This window comes from Coturnix japonica, chromosome 1, assembly GCF_054131305.1.
Source record: "Coturnix japonica strain WE chromosome 1, WE-NBRP24, whole genome shotgun sequence".
In the NCBI taxonomy this organism is placed as follows: domain Eukaryota; kingdom Metazoa; phylum Chordata; class Aves; order Galliformes; family Phasianidae; genus Coturnix; species Coturnix japonica.
The window spans coordinates 125,053,701-125,072,542 of NC_140663.1; the positions used below are offsets into that span (position 1 = coordinate 125,053,701).

General features: G+C 39.0%; 1 protein-coding gene across 1 annotated transcript in view; it reads left to right on the forward strand.

Moving 5' to 3' along the window:
* Window positions 1-18,842, forward strand: part of LOC107306547 (pinopsin-like) — an 86,854-nt gene that overhangs the window by 54,260 nt on the left and 13,752 nt on the right. The window contains exon 4 of the mRNA XM_015849804.3: window positions 3,233-3,466. Within this exon, the coding sequence (XP_015705290.1) occupies window positions 3,233-3,466 (234 nt within the window). The remainder of the gene's footprint in view (window positions 1-3,232; window positions 3,467-18,842) is intronic.

Sequence of the window (18,842 nt, forward strand, 5' to 3'; positions counted from 1 at the left end):
CAGGCACAACTCCAGCACTCAGATGTCCTATGCATCAAGCTAAGCAGACCTTCAGCATGCCTTCTCCATCTTGGAGTATCTTGTATGAAAACAGTAACATTTGTGCTATTCATTCTTCCATAGCTAAGTGAGCAACTACCATTTTATGGCCAGCTGTGGCATCTCAGGTTTCAGCTGCAAGTCTGGCTTTGCTGTTGGATCTTTCTCTATCACTCCAGTTTCAGTTCTTTTACTGCTCTCACAGATGTCTGCAGCTTCTTGAGGGTTCTAATACTGCCCCACACTGCTCATTTTATAATGAACCCGTGTGCTTCTGCTGGCTCTGTTAATTGAAGTGTTGTGCTTGCTGAACCACCATCCCAATAGGCTCCATTCCCAAACTAGTACTGAGGGACAAACCTGTGGTCTGTTCTGTCTTTGGACGGAACATTGGCCACCTGCTTTAGTACCAAATAAAGAGCACTGAACTTTGAGTCTCAGTAGTAAACATAAAGCCAAGGTAATATGGAATAAAATTAACTGGAGTCTGTTGGCCAACATACCATGAAGAAATAAGATTACTGACACTGAGGAAGTAGATGAATGAAGCATAAAATGCAGTTAACAGCTGTAGAAGTTTGGAGCAACAAATAAAAAATGAGAGAAGCATCAATTATGTTTTCTGGTATAGAATTATAGTAAGATGTTTACTTAAAAATCATGATTTGATACATTGGTTTAAAATGAATGTGAGAGACTTTTTGGACATGACAGCTAACAGAATTTGCCTTCCAATAGATTTGACTCTTGACAAATGAGTGTTTAAACTCAATTATAGAAAATTGCAGCAGAAGGTCATCTTTAATAGATACTGAGGACATATCTATGTCTTGTTGCAGGAACAGCTGTGATCGGTTTTCTCCTTTATAATTATCAGAAAAGGAAGATGAGAGGAAAAAAATAGAAACAAAAACAAAATAAAACCCAAATTAGGGTGGATTCTCTGGTATCTGAGTTCATTTCACATTACATTTTTCCTCTTGATGAGCACATTAAGAAAATGCCTTATTCTCTAGTGATATATGAAGAACTTAGTGTCAAAGGCCTCTGTCCACCTTGTCAGTTTCAAAAGCACAGTCAAATTTGTAGGGAAGATACTAGAACCAAAGGACAGTCAGACTTAGCATAGTAACAGAGACACAGTGACAGTATAGGCTTCCTTTCTTAAGGAAACAAAGATGTGAAACTAGAAGGATGCATAACAAATCTCAACACGATCACTTTGCATTTACACATCTTTTCTTCCCTTATTTCTAATCTGTAGTTAATCTGTGCAGATGGTAAACACTTGCAAACTCTAATGTGCTGATTGATGCCTCTACCCTTACTGAAGATCTCTAGCTGTGGTTGCTGTAGCTAGCTAGGGCCTTACACTTCTGACTTTCAATGACTATAGCATAGCTGTATTAGCTGCAGCTAACATGGGATCCCTAAATTCTTCAGAAAAGGTTCCTATTAGTCGCAAAAAATTATGGCTTAAATAGCCAGTACAAGATTGGACCATTATCTATTATTCTCTTGTCAAGCCAAAGTAATTACGAGAAACAAGTTTTGTTATTTCAAACAGAAGAATTGTTCTGAGTGTTTTCAGAATAGGCAGATTTGGTTTTGCAATTGATTTATTATTATTTTTATTATTATATTTTTTTTTCCTCAGAAAAATCAATTGAAGACTATATAGGAAAAAATACTTGATAATTCTTGGCAGACTAAATTAGTGTGTGCTTTGTTTACATCCAGTGGAAATTTTTCTACCAAAATCCCAGGTAGAATCAATGGCTCTGAAAGAGTAGGATCATAGTTAAGTGGAAACAATGTCACCATATTACTTTGCCTCCCATATGCGCTTGTACAGTTACTATGCACATTTCAGATTTGCTGTCCCATATACAAACACATGCACTATAAAAAAAATTCCCACACAGCAGAGAAGTAGATAAAGCTTTGAGTTTTCATACTGCATGAACTTGTGCAAGTTGTGTACCTGGCAACATACAACGATTTGACTCAGGTAATTTGTGGCTTCTTCCTCTTTTAATTTTTGTTGCTGTTGTTGTTAGATAAAGTTTGGGTACACTACATTACAGGGAGCTGCACTTTTCCTTATTTATGTTTAAAGTTTCATCTGCCCTTCCCTTGGGTATGGTTTATTCTCAAACGCTGCAGTTGGAGGTAGAGACTTTAAAGTGGACGTAAATTTTATTTGGCTGAGTGCAAGAACCACTTGATTTATTTTAAACATTTAAATGCTTCCTGAAATCCTGCTGGCACATCTGGGTTTACTAAACAGACTCTGGAAAGAAGTGATGGAATTAACTATAACTTTGGAAGACCAGTGTGCTGAGGCTCTATCTGGAGCCAGTGGAGAGCAACTGGAACAAAGATTTACCTCCTTGCAGAGACTGTTTTTCTTTTTTTCTCTGTTGGCTACTAAGATACTTAGGAAGATCAGCCTCACTATTCTGGAGTTAACGTTTCCAAATGTTGTAATTTCAGTAAGCACTCATGCCTGATCTGTACCTCACCCAATCTACTGCTGGCTTCCACAGGCTTTGGGTATTACCTGTGCACTCAGTGATATGAACTGTTATAATGTTTAACATCTGACTTAAAGGTCTGGACTCAGAATGGATGTGACAATTTAGCTCAGAACAGATCAAAGGAGAGTATATTTTGAAGTGCTGATGGAAGGCTTTAAATACTTCCTTAGCTGAGCTGGGTTTGATCAGCTATAACCAGAATGTAACTGTTGGTTAATTCATGATAGCAAGACAAGCTACTGTACGACTCACTGAAAATTGTCATTTGAATCTGTGCTTCTTGTTGATCCAGTTCCTCTCCATTTCCCCCAAATAACACAGTAACAAAATCAAGCCAGTGATCAAGCATGATTTTCCTAAAAGCACAAAAATATGGTTTAGATGGTTATCAGAAAGGAAGACACTTTACCAAAATGGTGAGCCACCTGGAAAAAAAAGTCTGTGAAGAGTGAATCCAGCCACATAAAGTCTCTTCTGAAAGGCTTCTTTTATGTCTTTCCACTGCATTTGTTCACTTTAGGGGTTGAGTTTGTTTTGCTTCTGGAATTACAGTGTTGATTGTTATTTCTGCTCTAAGACTGGCAAGATTATTAAAACAATAAAAACAACTACACAGTTTCTCCAATCCTGTCTTTATTTTTGTCTCTTGCTAGGTTGGAAAAATCCACAAGAACACTGCTCGCAAAAGAGAATACCACGTACTGTTCATGGTGATCACTACAGTTATCTGTTATCTTGTATGTTGGATTCCCTATGGAGTTATAGCACTACTTGCAACATTTGGTAAGCCAGGTGTGGTGACTCCTGTTGCAAGCATCATACCTTCCATCTTAGCAAAAAGCAGCACTGTTTGCAATCCCATTATCTACATTCTTATGAATAAGCAGGTAAGAAGTGCTGTTTTTAAACTGTATTTTTGTCAGGTTCTATCAGGTGTTATTTCTGTGTTTGCCTGTCCTACTGATGTGTCCTTGGGAGAAAGGCATTCACAGCTTATCCAAATGATGCCAGTGGAGTCTTGGGATGGAAGTTTTGTAGTCAACATAGTATGTTGTTAGATAAGGAGAACAGATAAACATCTGCTTACTGAAATTCCTTGTGTCCTTCTGAGGGACACGCCATGCGTCAATTTGCATGCTGCAGAGTTGCTGAATATATATTCAGCTGCAGAATCTGCTGAATGTTGCAGATGACACCAAGTAGGGAGATAGTGTCAGTCTGCCTGAGGGTATGGAGGCCCTTCAGAGGGATCTGGATAAGCTGGGCTGAGATGAGCAGGATGAAGTTCAACAAGTGGCCGGCACTTGGCCTCAATAACCCCATGCAGCACTATAGGCTTGGGGTTGTGTGGCTGGATGAATGTGAAGAGGAAAGGAACCTGGGGGTGTTGGTCAATGCTCAAATGAACATGAGCCAACAGTGTGCCCAGGTGGCCAAGAGGGCTAATGCCATCCTGGCCTGTATTAGAAATAGTGTGGCCAGCAGGAGCAGGGAGGTAATCATCCCCCTGTACTCAGCACTGGTGAGGCCGCACTTCAAGTATTGTGTTCAATTTTGGTCCCCTCACTGCAAGAAAGACATCGAGCCCCTGGAACATGTCCAGTAAAGGGCAACAAAATTGGTGAGGGGTCTGGAGCACAATCTTATGAGGAACAGCTCAGGGAATCTGAAGAAGAGGAAGCTCAGGTTGCACTCTGCAACTTCCTGAAGGGAGGCTGTGATGAGGAGGGGTTTGGCCTCTTCTCCCAGGCAACAAACAGGGCCCAAGGAAATGGCCACAAGTTGTACCAGAGGAGGTTTATATTAGACATAAGGGAAAAACTTTTTTTCTCAGAGAGTGGTCAGGCACTGGAATGGCTGCCCAGGGAGATGGTGGAGTTGCTGTCCCTGGCAATGTTAAGAGGCGTCTGGATGAGGAGCTACAAAATATGGTTTAGTGGCTTGTGGTAGCAATGGTAATGGGAGGATGGTTGGACTAGATGATCTTGTAGGTCCTTTCCAACCTTGTGATTCTATGATTCTATGATAATATGGTTCCATACAAGAATTTATTTAGAAAAGAAGAAATTTGGGGTGGATGAGGGAAGAAATGAGAGGCAAGAAGAGGAAAGTATTTCAGGACCTTCAAAACAATATGAAGGAGGATATATGTTGCAAGCACTTAACTATTTTCATGATAGATCTACCTGAAAAGAGTTATTAGAATTACAGTTTTTATGGACTTCCATGCTTTTTTTCTGCCAAAATGAGAAATTAATTTTGTCTCTTGACAGCTGAGGCTAATTTCTAAAATGCCCATATCCATCTGAGATACCTCAATCCTCTAGATGTCATTCTCAGGACAGGAGGTTAGCTTCTTCATGTTTGTGTTGGCAGTTCCTCACACTGAAGTTTAATAAGGGCAGATCTGGAAGTTCTGAAAATGTGTTTTGCAGTAAGAAATTAAAAAAATATGCATTGCTCATACTGTCTTTTGGATTACATCATGTTGGATGTTGATCTCAATTTCCTGTCTTCGTGATTTCCATTGTGTTACTTACCTTTGCCTGTTATATGCTGCAGGTAATAGTGTACCTTTAGTGTACTATGTAGTATTATATAGCAGCAGTGTGATGAGTTAAAAATTGAATGTAATGATCAAATATATTATAATTTTGCCACTGCCTCAGATTATTCTTCATCTGGTTAATCTATCCTAAAGTTCTTAAACAAGAACTACTCTTGCAGTCTGAGGGTAGGATCCCAGGAAAACTATGAAACCTCCCTGGAATAAGGAGGAGAAGGCACTATTGCCTTCCTGAAACCCAGGGCTTCATTTCTAAAGTCTAACTTGAACTGACAATGAAAAAGGCAGAGAACTTTGTTTGAAAAGTGTCCATGCTGAAGTAAAATTGCCATTTTTTCTCCTTTCTCTTACATTTTACACTTCTTGGGGAAAATTCCTAAAAGCAACATTTGTCTTCCTTCTTTATTCTCTGAGCTCTTTGACAGATTAGGTCTTTAACTTCCATGAGATCATCTGACCATGCCATCATCACCCAAGCAGGCTTCAACAGAGAAGACAAACACATTTTGGCATTGTCTTCACAGAGAGAATACATCCCAAACAGCAAGTTTTTCTACAAGGAGCTGAAAAGGCTATGACACAATTCAGGAGCATCACGGCAGGAAACTGGAAACAGATTCTGAAGTATCCCTGCTTGGTCTCCAGTCATTTGCAAGACTGATGTATTAGATTTCTCCTTTGAACTCAGAATAATCCCTTTGTTTCCTCCTGCCTACTGTTCAACAGCTGCCATCGTTTAACAAAAAAATGCAAAGGGGCAAAGTTGAATCAATATTGGAGGGTGGCTCATTTCTTGCCAGCTCATAGTCAGTGTGCAGGCTCTATTATTTTCCTAGTTATCTTCTTTATTGTTGCAGAAATCAAGGCAAAAACGTTTCTTAAATGGAATTTGCACAGATTTGGGGTGAATACTTTTTTGTTTGAAAAAGCTAAAATAATTGTAAATGCCTGCTGTTGATTCTCAACTCTCATCTGCTCTGCTATTGTGTATTAGTAGCAAAATAACAATTTTTATATGTAACTCAGGAATCAGATTCACTCACAAAAGGTAAAATACATCCATCCATCTGTTCATCTTCCTTTCAAAACAAGAGAAATAGTAACACCATTGTCCTGTATATGAAATGTGTTCATAGCACCTCAGCTATTTTGGAGCTTTTCCCATTCAATTCTGCACATGTAACATCTCAGGAAAAATCTTCTCCTTCCCAGCATTCAGCTTCTCTGGGCTTCATTCTTTGCTGAAAACTGTCACAGGAGACTGGTGCTTTCCGACATAGAAGTTGTCTAGCTTACATTTTCTATGGTTCTGTCCTTTTGGATGCAGGATATCAGAGTAGGCTATTTATTCATGTACTGTGTAAATACACAGAGAACATATGACCTAATCTCTACTTCTCTGTGCATAAGTTCACCTTTTTGCTTTGGGACATGCTCTAAAGTTTATAAAACATCACTGATTGACTGCAAATACAGTGTTAGCTTCCATTGTCATAAATTAATTTGGAATGTTGTGGAATCACCCATCTCTGAGCCAGCCTTAAAACTCATCCTGCAGATTACTCTATTAAATTAACTCTCTTGAGGACTTTGAGTATCTTTTTTGGTCTGGAAGCCTCTATGAAAATGTTTAGTCTGTGTTCTGTGCTGAAATGAAATGATAACACAGCTGTGGAAATAGTGGATTTCTTTCTAGTGGCAGGGACTGTTTCACATGGGATGTTATAGCCTGTGTCACTGTCTTTCTGCTGCTCTTCTCTAGGAGTACAGAGATGCACTTTTGAGGCTGGGTTGTTGCTGGACTTATTATACCAGGAAGACATTAAGCTTCTCTGACAAAACTGTAAAGCACGAAACTGCACAGACTGAAGTGCTGCCTCCAAATTTCCACCAGTGTAGCCACCCTGAACAAATTCCTTATTATGGATCCACTTACCTTCTTTCACCATGGTGATGGTCCTCTTTGTGTTACCTACAAGCAGCTGTTAGACCTTCCCCCATCTTGTACACCCAAAAGCTTTCTGACTGGTATAATTGTACTTGAGGACATGCACTGACAACCAGGCATCATTAGCTGGGTAACATAATGGTGCCACAGGTTTTAAGGCTATATATCAGAAGTTCACTTTTTATTGATTCAAAAGGCATAATATGAATAATGAGTGCTTGAAAGGTTACTGTTATGGATAAGATGTGTGTACTGAGATCGTGCTATTCTGCATTTGCTATTTCACATTATTTCAAGTTAACACTCAGAAAACAGGAATTCGCTTCATTGCTGTTGACAGCCAAATTTAAAGCGAACAATACCTTTATCACTGGAGGATCTCTACAACACATAGTTTGGAAGTCCCTGATGAGATTTAGTGTCACAACCTTTGTTGATGTAAAACAGCATTTCTCCACAGCGGCCAATGATCTTCCGACTAGTTACATGATTTCAGCAGTCACTTCCACACTTTTTTTCACTCAGGCAGGGAACTTACAGCTCCCTAGACTACTGAAATTCACACTAGTGTTTCTAACGCTGTTCTAACTCTCACAGTCGGGAAAAAAAACAAAACCATACCCAAACTCTGTTATCATCATTGTGATATTTCTGGTGTCAGAAAGTGCCCCTAAGCAAAAGTAAGGAGGCAGAGTGTGAAGGATGGGATGTATTAGATGTGAATAGGACTTTCTGATTACCAGTTTGATTTCTACTCTGTCTATCTTCTTCAATTAAAATCACGGCACTAACAAAAATAGAAGCTGGCCTTGTCATTTTCTGCACAGATTTGATGAGGTGTTGTTGAAAAGAATATACACACTCATTTGAAGATAATTAATACTGTGACCTTTCCAAATTTATCATGTTAGGAATGGGGCTGACTGAAGGAGAAATTACATAGAAAGAGTGAACAGAGAAAGTCAACTAGAAAGACTTCTGTTTCTACTGTTGTTGTTCTTTTTTATTCTTGTTTATGTTTCTGGTGGACGATGAGATTCAAATAATAATGGACTTCAGAGCGTTCCCCAACAAGACTCAGACCCAGCACTGTGCTTTTCACTAGTGCGTACTTATTCAGGCACCCAGCACTGTTTCTCTATTGGGACTGCTCACACAATGAATGATCTTCAGATATGTCTTCATTGCTCATACACACAATGTGAAATAGGTGCATGGTCTCAAGCAAGCTGCCTCTTGCTTGTAAGGCTTTAAAGAAGCAGAGCAATAGCTTTGGAAACAGAAGTGTGATAAACAGGAGTTAACCCATCAGGGAAATTACATTTCCCCAGTAGAACAGGGTTGTGAACAAAAGGAAAGATGTTTTCACATTATTTGGCTGCATTAGGCGTGTGATAACTCATCATCCAGAGGCTTGGCCTTGAATCAGGTCAGAAGTTTGACATTTCCCAGACTGCAGCAGGAAGCTGTACCACCACCACCCAACTCACACCAGATGCATCACTATCAGGCCAACATCTCTTCATAGAACTTGAAATGAGGAACAAGGAGTCCTTCTTTAAGGATAAGCTTTTTGCACTTTATATGTTTTCTACGACTATTCTCAGTCCTTCTTGACCTTACCTTGCTCACTGAGAAGGGGAAAATGCACATGCACTTTGGGAAACAGAGTTACATGGTAGTCATAAAAATAAATAAATAATAACCTTAACATTTCCCACCTGAATGCTTAACAACTGCATTTTCACAGTCAATTTTGATATGGTATTGTGCAGTTTTCAGTATTTCCCACAAAAGGTAATTTCTCGATTTTAAAGCTACAGGAATATATGGATGCTGCATTTTTTTCTTTCACTTTGGTAAACTAAGATATTTTATCTGCATGAGAACACAGAACTACAGATCTGGAAAGAAAGTATATGATGAAGAGACACTTGTGCGTCAAGACTCATTTTACGCACAAATTGAAATGTATTTATTAAGATCTAGAAATAGACCACATTTGTTTAAGTTCATGAACTTCTAGAAGTTTGTGAACACACTGTAACATCTATTACCGTTAATTGCTATAATTTTTCATTAAAATTCATGTAGGTTTTATAGTCACAATTGGTTGTTTTTTGTTGTTTTGTTTTGTTTTTCCTATCTCTTCACTGTTAGCTGGGCTGACATAATAAATAATAGTAACATAAGGAGGTGATGCTGATTACCTTTTCTGTCATCTGCAAACAGAGTTTTTGTCCAAAAAGAATTGCACACCCAAGCTCTTAAGTCAAAAATGAGCCAAGGCAATAATGATTCCTCAGTGCAGAATAGTCTACACTAAGTAGAGTGTTACAGTATGGTTCAGAAGTTTTTTGACTGTATTTCTTTCCTAACATGCAGTGATCTGACTTTTTTTTATAGCTGAGAGACAAATTGAAGAGAGGTCTTAAGGGCACTTTCACTGCTGTCATGAAGTATAACTGCATTTCACACAGTGAGTTCAAAATTACTGTAGGTATTTCTCTCTCAGCTTACAACAAAAAGATCATTTCAGGCAAATAACCTGTTTAACCAGGGCCACAAGTATGTTTATCAGCCCCACCAGCTTCATGCTGCCCCTGGCTGCACTCTCGGTGCAGCCCAGCTGAATATGAACAGGAGCTCAGCCTTGTGATGCTCATGCTATTGATGCTCTCTGAAGTCTGGACCAGCTTCAATATCACAGAAGAGTTTTGGACATTCTTACTTAGATCCACAAGAAAAGAAGTAAAAAAGCATCTCTTATGCAAGAAAAAGATTTAATAAAATTGGAAACAACACAAATGCAAACACAGAGTAAGCATGTGTCTATTTGACTAATTAGTACCATAATAAAAATTATGTCCACTTAAGATGTCATTCTTTCTGGAAGGCATAGAAAGTGAAGGGCAATGTCCTGGTTTTGTCTGGGACAGTTATCCTTCTTTCCAGTAGCTGATATGGTGCTGTGTTGCGGATTTAGGATAATACTGCTGATAACACACCAGCGTTTTAGTTGTGGCTGAGCAGTGCTGCACAGAGTCAGCATTTCAGCTTCTTTTACTGCCCTGTCAGCAGAGGGAGCTGGGGCAGCACCAGGAGCTGTGAGAGGGCAGAACTGGGACAGCTGACCTGAATTAGCCAAAAGAATATTCCATACCATATGGCTGTTCTCAGCAATAAAACTAGGGTGTGTTGGCTGGAGGGGCTATTGTTCCTCATGGACTGGCTGGGCTTTGGCCAGCTGGTATTGCACATTGCTTGATTTTTATTCCTTTCTTTTGTTGTTACATCTATTTATTTATTTATTTATTTATTTTATCCTGATGAACTATCCTTATCTCAGCTGTGGCACTGAGAGACATGGTCAGTGGGCATGGTGGGGATGGGCTGACAGTTGGACTAAGTGATCTGAGAGGTCTTTTCCAACCTTAACTATCTGACTATTCCATGAAAAGATCTCTTACTTAGGCAAAGTGAGATAATTTCTGTGCAGTGCTGAGCTCCATGCTGAGTTAAACCACATCAGGTAGTAATATCTCTTTACTTTATGTATAATCTTAAACATCAACCAGTATGTTGCTTTCATTCCTGTATTGCTTTTTTCATAGTGCTGGAGAAACATGGGGTTTCACAGGAAAGGAAAGAGATCTCCCCTTTAGACAAGGGTAATGAATAGATTAGAACAGCTATGGGAAATACAGTGGGTAGCGTTTGTAGCAAAGACAATAGGATCCTTTCGTAGTCCATACCCACTCTGCAAAAGTAAAGAAGACATATCTGAGAAAACGAAAAAGGAGGAGACTCCAAAGGAGCTTAGGCTGAAGTCAAATTTGAAATGATAAGTAGTGCAGAGAGAGCGAGGGTTATAGAAAATGACTTACTAGGTCTTCTCCTGTCTCTTTCATGTATTCTGTAAGCTTTGACTAAAACATCTCTTCAGAGGTTTAAGTTACCATTGTCATTTAGAATAAAGGTATGATGCAGGTAAACTGCAACAGGTAAAAACTGTGATCCCTTTGGACGACTCAGATTTCAAAATAAAAATGCAGTTGAAATCTAAAATTATTAGTTTACATCCACTCTAGTGCATTTTCATTGAAATTAGCTTGGAAAGAAGGGAGAGTAGGCTCATCTCTCTTCTGACAGCTCTGATAAGTCCAGGAAATCAGATAACTGATTTTATGAAAGGAGATTAACATTGGTACCTCCTTGTTGGATAGCAAGAAAATACCTGTAGGTAAAGGTTTGGCCTCCAAGTTCACTGCCACTTTACAAAATGGAATAAAACAATGAACCATTTAAAGATTCAAAAGTTATGCGTGGTTACATCTCTGAAATTCTGTGGTACAGGAAGACTGCTTCTGTCAAATTGTTTAATCTTGTCTATCATGAGAAAACTGCAGTTGAACTGGGAGTTTCAGGTTAACATTTAAAATCACTCATTTTCACACACTAGCAACCAGAAAATCAATCCTGTAGGGTAGACTGAGAGCTAAATGGAGGATTACAATATCCAGAGATGATTTTTAAGCAAGGACTGTGGTATACCCACACCTAAACAAAAGGTAGGAAGATCCTTACAAGCAAGGTAATCCTTGGTATCCTGTTTGTTCTTGCAAGTATACACCAGCAGAAACTCAGACAAGTCACTACTTCCTTGCTATCTTCATGTACATCTTTGTCTCCAAGGAGAGTCTGAATGGTCAACAGGTCAGTCAGTGCTAAGGGAAATGCAGGAAAAAATGGATAAGGTATTAATCACCATGATGGTTCGAACTTGCCATTTTTTCAAGGTGATCTAGAAGTTGAATGTAAGCACTTGAAAGTTGGGTATCTTTTTCAGAACTGATTTCCAAGTTTGGTCTGTACAAACAAATTCCTGCAAAGCTGTACAGAGTCTATAGGTAAACTGAACTTGAGCTGTTGGTCAAATAACACCACCAGTCAGCACTGCTGACACAGAAGAAGTATTATAGGAGCTTCTGTTGCAATACTCTCAGTAACAGCCATAAGTCAAGAATCAGAGTGGACTGTAGCCCACGCCTTGGTCTGTCTAAGATCAGGCATTAATTTAGCCTCAGATTTCTCCATGTTAATTCTAGTGCTTCTACTTCTCTCTAATGTCCATATTTTACAAATAGGCCTCTAGATATGCATTTGCTGCTTCCAATCATTTTAAAGCTGAACAAAGGCATAGATCAGGTGAAGAAAACAGAAACTGTAATGCAATGCAATAGGTTGCATAAACAAAGACTTCAGCTACTCCCTGAAGATGATTAAATTCAACAGATGGCAAAGATTAGAAAAAATACATACAAACCTGGAGGTAAAAGAAATCCTCATTTAGCTCTCCTGTTTGATCACTGAATGATTTCTTGTGATCTGGCTGTGGCATAATAGTAAAATTTTATTCAGACCGTGAAATATTTGTACACTTCATCTGACAGCTGACATTATTTCTTAGTATTTCACTGTGTCTACCAGGTATATCTTTGTAGTCACGTATCCAGATAGTAGTTCAAGCAACCGTTTCAGATTAAGATGATGAAGAGAAAAAAGGAAAATACGTATTAATCATATTTTTCTCAGCATTTATTTAACGTCTTCCAAACAAATATTCAATTTATTTATTTAATTCTCATTATCCTTGTAAAGCAGGTGATGATTATCATCCTAGTTTTGCATCAGGAGTAATTTCAGGATGTAAGGTTACATTAGTGCTCAAAATCTCGTGAACTTGCATGACAAGTCTAATTCAAATCTGTAGAACTTTATGATGTCCTTCTCCCTTTAGGGCAAAGAAACCACTGTACTGAAATAATGGCTTTCACAGTATAGAAAACGCAGCATAAAATACAAAATTCTACCATGTCTGTTTGTTCCTTTAGATTAAATCCCTTTTCACTTTAAACTGCATCATTTAATCCCATTCAGAAATTTGGCAGTGTCCAAATGAAAACAAGTTGAAGTTCCTTGACTCTTGAAGTAGAAGCAGTTGCAGAACTTTTTATTCCTTCAATAGTTCATCCACTAGCTTCCAAACTAGATTTATTTATAGCATCTTTATAATCCCTTTTTCCTGATTTACTCAGTAACCCTCATTCTCTGGTAGTTGTCTTCTCTTCATACTCAGATAAAGCAATCAAATGATTTCTCTCTTCATACTGCTGGGCTAAACCAGTTTAGCTCTTTTAGTTTACAGTAACAATCAAGGCTCCTCATTCTTCTGATGTCAAAGGTGAAGAATTACAAGCATCTTTAATGCTTTTGTTTGTACATAACAAATCTAATGCTCAAAAGTAGACAGCGTCCTCAATACTGTGCAAATGCCAGTGATCATGAATATGTCCAGTTGCCATTACTAATGTGTAGTCATAGAAAAAGCAGTCATGCAAAGGTCCTGATATCAGTTTATTCCCTTGCTTTGTAGGCAATGGGCCATTCTTGTGGCATTGGCTTGCAGTGATCAAAGCAAGTGCTCCAATGAACAATGCACTGGTATCAGAGAGCATCCCTCTAGTATTTTCTCTTCAAATATTCAATTCTTCTAGCTTTCTAAAACTGTGAAAAACTCAAATAATAATAACAATAAAAATATAACTTTATTGTTAATCATAGATGATCTCATGTATTTTGTCTAGGTAAAATCTTCTTAATTGTTCACCAAATATTAAAAGAGGAACAACACTATAGGGGATATTTCTTGTTTCTGTCACCTTGTCTATACTGTTTAACTCTTATCATTATTGGAGCCCTCTGAATTTGAACCAAAACCACCAACAGCTCAACAGTGACTTCTTAAATCCCTATTCTTTGACTAAATTACAATCAGGTTTTTAGAAATGGATGTAGATAAATATAAAGGAGTCTATTATATGGGGTACAGCTATTATTATGTGTGTTTTGTGTGTCTGTCCGTATTAGCAGAATGTCACACAGTGACACAGCCTCAAGCAAAAAGATCTTGAGTGATTTACAAGGGAAGATGACAGTGATATGATGCTACAAAAATACTCTAATGAAAATTAGGGATTTGAATTTCCATGTGTTCTTGGTTTCAAACTAAGTGGAGCTACGTAAGATATACCTGGACAAGTTCTTTCCCTAAACATGTTTTGCGTACATACTATGGCCAAGGACAGAGTGCTCAGAACCAAGAGCAATGAACTGACAATAAAGTCACAATTTTACAATCATTTGTTCAGAACTGGGTCAGAAACATATCCGTCTAAGTCCATCACAGCTGGTTGGAATCTTTTTATTCAGCCTTGTGGACTGATTCAGAGTGCATGGGTGAAGAACTGAAAATGCAAGAGGAAATGGGGAAAGCGAGAGAGATATTGGTGATGATGAAGTAAACACATACATTTTTAAAGAGACAAAACACTTTATTTTTTGTTGTTGTTGTTATGTTTTGAACTTTCAGCAAAATGAGAGCTATTTCAAAATGACCCGGAATCACTCATCACGTATTACAGTAGTAACAGACCTTTCATTTCTTCTCATGAAGCATAATGTTACTTTAGGGACTGGTAAATTTACTTCTTCCTCTGTCAGTCATGATCCATCAATCATACTGTAAAGCCCTAAACAATTCTGACTTACTGAAATGAGAAAATAGAGGCAGAGTACTTGCTGTTCACTAAGGTTCTTTGCTTGTTCTTTTTTTTTTTTTTCTCATGCTGCTTTAGGAGATTATTCTTCCTTAAGTTCCTTTTAGATAGGAGGAAATAACTTCACATACATTGCCATTTTGTATATCGTATGTGTTTTAGGAGCTCTATTTAAGGGCACTGAAGAGCTAGCTTGAGATAAATAGGACAGTCAGTCTTTTTTATCTGCAGGAATAAACCCTGTCAAAAGCATCAGTTCTCTCTTAAAGCAATGTGCAATGAAAACATAGCAGTGCTGTTTGTGCAGAGCTTTCATGCACACAGCCAGACTCCTGGAAATTCAGAAGTCATGCTTGTTACGTTGAAGTAGATACAAAAGTTTCTCTAAATTTGTTTCCTCACACAAAATAACTATTAATCACCAGTTATAACTCCTGTTGCTTTGGTCTCTGATTTTGTTCACTTTATGAGAGTGCACGTTACACGAGGACCTACCTCCAGAGTACTTTTAACAGGGAATTAATTGAATAGTATGCTATATCTACAAAAATAAGGTAATATTTCTCAAACACTGAGCTGTGCTTTTTATCTGTGCTATTGATTTGTTTTCTTCTTGTCTCTACTGTTCTTGGGATGCTTCAGCTGCTCATTAAACTGCCTAATGGCCTGATACCTCTGTTCAGCCCCATGCATTTTTAAAGTCTAAATTAGGTCTACTGGATAGCTCATGATTTCATTTGTGTAGAAGCACTGAAAGTTACTGGAAAACGACACAGCACCTCTGGGGAGGCATTTTACTAGGGAAGAAAAACAGGGCTGCTTGATCCAGCAGAACGTTTAAGTTTCCTGCCCTATCTTCTGAAAAAGCAGGCTTAGAAACAGGCCCTAAACAAAACTTTTCCCACCTTTCCTTCATGGTTGTCTGTTCTATATGCCTCCTGGTTCACATGCATTATAGGCATAAATACTGGGCTTATGGGTAGACCACAGGAGTTTTTAGTTTGTAGAAAATGTACGTTATGTATCACAAGCCAAAAAATCCCTTCTACTGTTTGTCTTAATAGAGGTTGTAAATACCTTGGATCAGGAACTCCACCTTGGTCTACAAAACATGAAACAATCTACAAGTTGTGAACTCTTGAGGCATATTTATGCAGTATTTGGTTGAACTACTGTAAGAGTAATGGAACTACGCTGTAGTCCATCTTTACAGGAAACAATCCAGAAGCCCCCAGCCTCCTTCTATTTTCCCTTGGCACCTCACCCACACAGAAGTTGTGCCTGCTGCTTATGATGGTAGTAGTGAGGATTTGGCTAGCACATTGCATGCAGAAGCACTGCAGGATTGATTCTGGAAAGGGACGCTGTTTGGGAGGCAGGCCAGAAAGATATTATAATAATGAAGTGCAATCACAGCCAGATGACTTGGAGCAAGGCAATTAACAGCAGCTGACAGCTTAGAGTCAGCACTAGCAGCAATTTTCCCCTCTGGCTGCTCTCATAAAACCAAGGCAGATGTGATATCTATTGCCTGCCCTCCTGAGCCCCTCAGGGTTTCTGGAGTCTTCTTGGAAGTGTATAAGAAGTCATGGCTACAGCAATTATCCCTTACCTGTCAGCGTGCTGCAACCAATAGGATATTTGATCTGCATTTGCCTACACACAGAAACAGGTCGCCAGAGGAAACGAGCTTTCTTACTTCAGTTATTACAGGGATAAGTAGAAGCACGTGGAGGAGGTTTTTCAGAGTGTAGCAATGAGCTGCTAACTCTGCTGGCGTTAGATTTTACTAAATTTAATTCATGGGAGCCATGGAACAAGTCAATTAAAGTTTATTACACTACCTTTGTTGATCATTTTAAAATTACATCCCACAACACTAAGCCTGGCAGCAGCAAGAGCAACAAATGAGTTGGGTTCCTCCCTGAAAAAAAATGTGCTATAAAAAAGAAAACAAATAGCCAAAACATACTAAGTGAAGTACTACTGGAGTACTGTGTCCAGTTCTGTGCTCCTCAGTTCAAGAAAGACAGGAAACTTCTGGAGACAGTCCAGTGGAAGGCCACCAAGTTGGTGAGGGTTGTGGAAGAAAGGCTGAGAGATGTGGGGCTTTCAGCTTGGAGAAAACAGAGGAGACTTTGTGAATGCTTATACATACCTAATGGGTGGGAGTCAAGGGAATGGGGACAGGCACCTTTCAGTGGTGCCAAGCAACAGGAAAGAGAGGAGTAATGGGCACAGTCTGGAACATAGGAAATTTCATATGAACATGAGAAAAAAAATACTTAACTGGTGACAGAGCTGCCCAGAGAGGCTGTGGAGTCTCCTTCTCTGGAGCTGCTCAAAACCCATCTGGATGCTTTCCTGCACAACCTGTTGTAGGGAACCTGCTTTAACAAGGGATTGGACATCCAGAGGGATGTCCAGAGATTCCTTCCAAGCTCTACAGTTCTGTGATTCTCTCTCTTTCCTTGCGGGGTTTCATCAGTGCTTGTTTCTCCCACATCCTTCACCCAGATTCCTTTCCTCACTCATGTAACTTTTAAGATCCCAGAGATTTCCCCAGCTAGAGATCCCCCCCCAGTGATTTGTCACAAACTATGTGTGCTGTCATTTCTCTAGTGGTAGTTCTGCCTCTGGGAAGAAGAACCCACCATATTATTGCGCTACAATTAACTCCTTGTGAACGTAATGGGTCCTTACACATCAAACTTAATATGAATTTACTTGAATGTTAGCATATTCTTAGCAAAAAGAGACAGGACATGCATTTCTAACTTACCTTGGGTAAGCTTGAGTATGAGCAAGGTAACTTACCTTGGGTAAGCTTGGGCATGAAGCTTGAGTTCACACTGCATTTAACTTCCACAGAAGTGCACTAATCATTTTCAAGTGCACTATCTGCAGTAAATTGACACTGTAAGAAAGTGGAATCTATCTATCTATCTATCTATCTATCTATCTATCTATCTATCTATCTATCTATCTAAAAGAAAGAGACACACATTGAGTAGAGTTGGGTAGATTTTAGGGTGCAGCAGATGCATCCATACTATTCTGATGAAACGATCAAATTATCACTCATCAGTTACCTTGAAAAGATCAAGATGATGAAAGGGGAACAAGTGCTAGTGGACTGTCCATATTCATTGTGATTGATGACACTGGCCTACAGTAAAACACTGCTTAATCATAGTCACAGGTGCAGTTCATTGCAGCATGTAGTGGGTGTGATTATAGCAAAATACTGGCTCCTCCATAGCTTTGTGTAGCTGACTAACAGGTGCATGCTGCAGTCAAGACAGTGAGTTGAAGCAATCATCCTTTAAGATGTGTCTTTCAGTAACATCACAGCAGGCAAGCTGGCAATAGATAGGAACAGATCAAAATGCCTGTGTGAAGTTCTGCGTGTCAGAGCCATGCTCCTTTGAGCTGCTCAAGTGGAACACCACTGATTTCTGTGAATAAATATAAAAGGTGCCTCCTTCAAAAATACGTTGTTCAGAAAGGTGAAGTCTGGTTTGGGGACTGAAACTTGAAAACATGTTGCCTGTGAAGTTACTTGAGACCCTATCAGAGATATATTGTCACACCTCTTCCATAGCTGTCACTGCTAAAGAACAGGGAGTACAGTAAGATACTTGCTGTACCCAGCACTTTATAGTTCTTGGGTTTTAACCACCTACTGATACACTAGTTTGTATGCATGTGGAACATGCTGAGACTAGAATATCCTCTCCCTTGTCACAGACAATAAAATTTACTGAGCATTTTATCATATGGAAGACAGTGATCTTAGATTTTTTTGGTTTTTTTTAGGAAGTTTTTTGATGAGGAAAGCCCAGTAAAAGCAAAGCTGGAGTATTTGAAAAGCTTCACTTAGATCCTTTTTCCATACATCTCAGCATTCAGTTTATCCCCTTGTGAAACCAGGTGTTCTGAGTTTTCTGTGAAGTGCTGCTTGCAAATTGTGACATACAGTGTTTATCCCCTTGAAGTCTCCTACCAGGAGGTGGTGTAATACAAAAGATGAGCTGAATGATTACTGGCTGCCAGGAGTTTACACGATGACGATATAATGTTTAATGTGTTTCACTGATGTGCAACCAGCTTTGCTGTAGGAATGCACT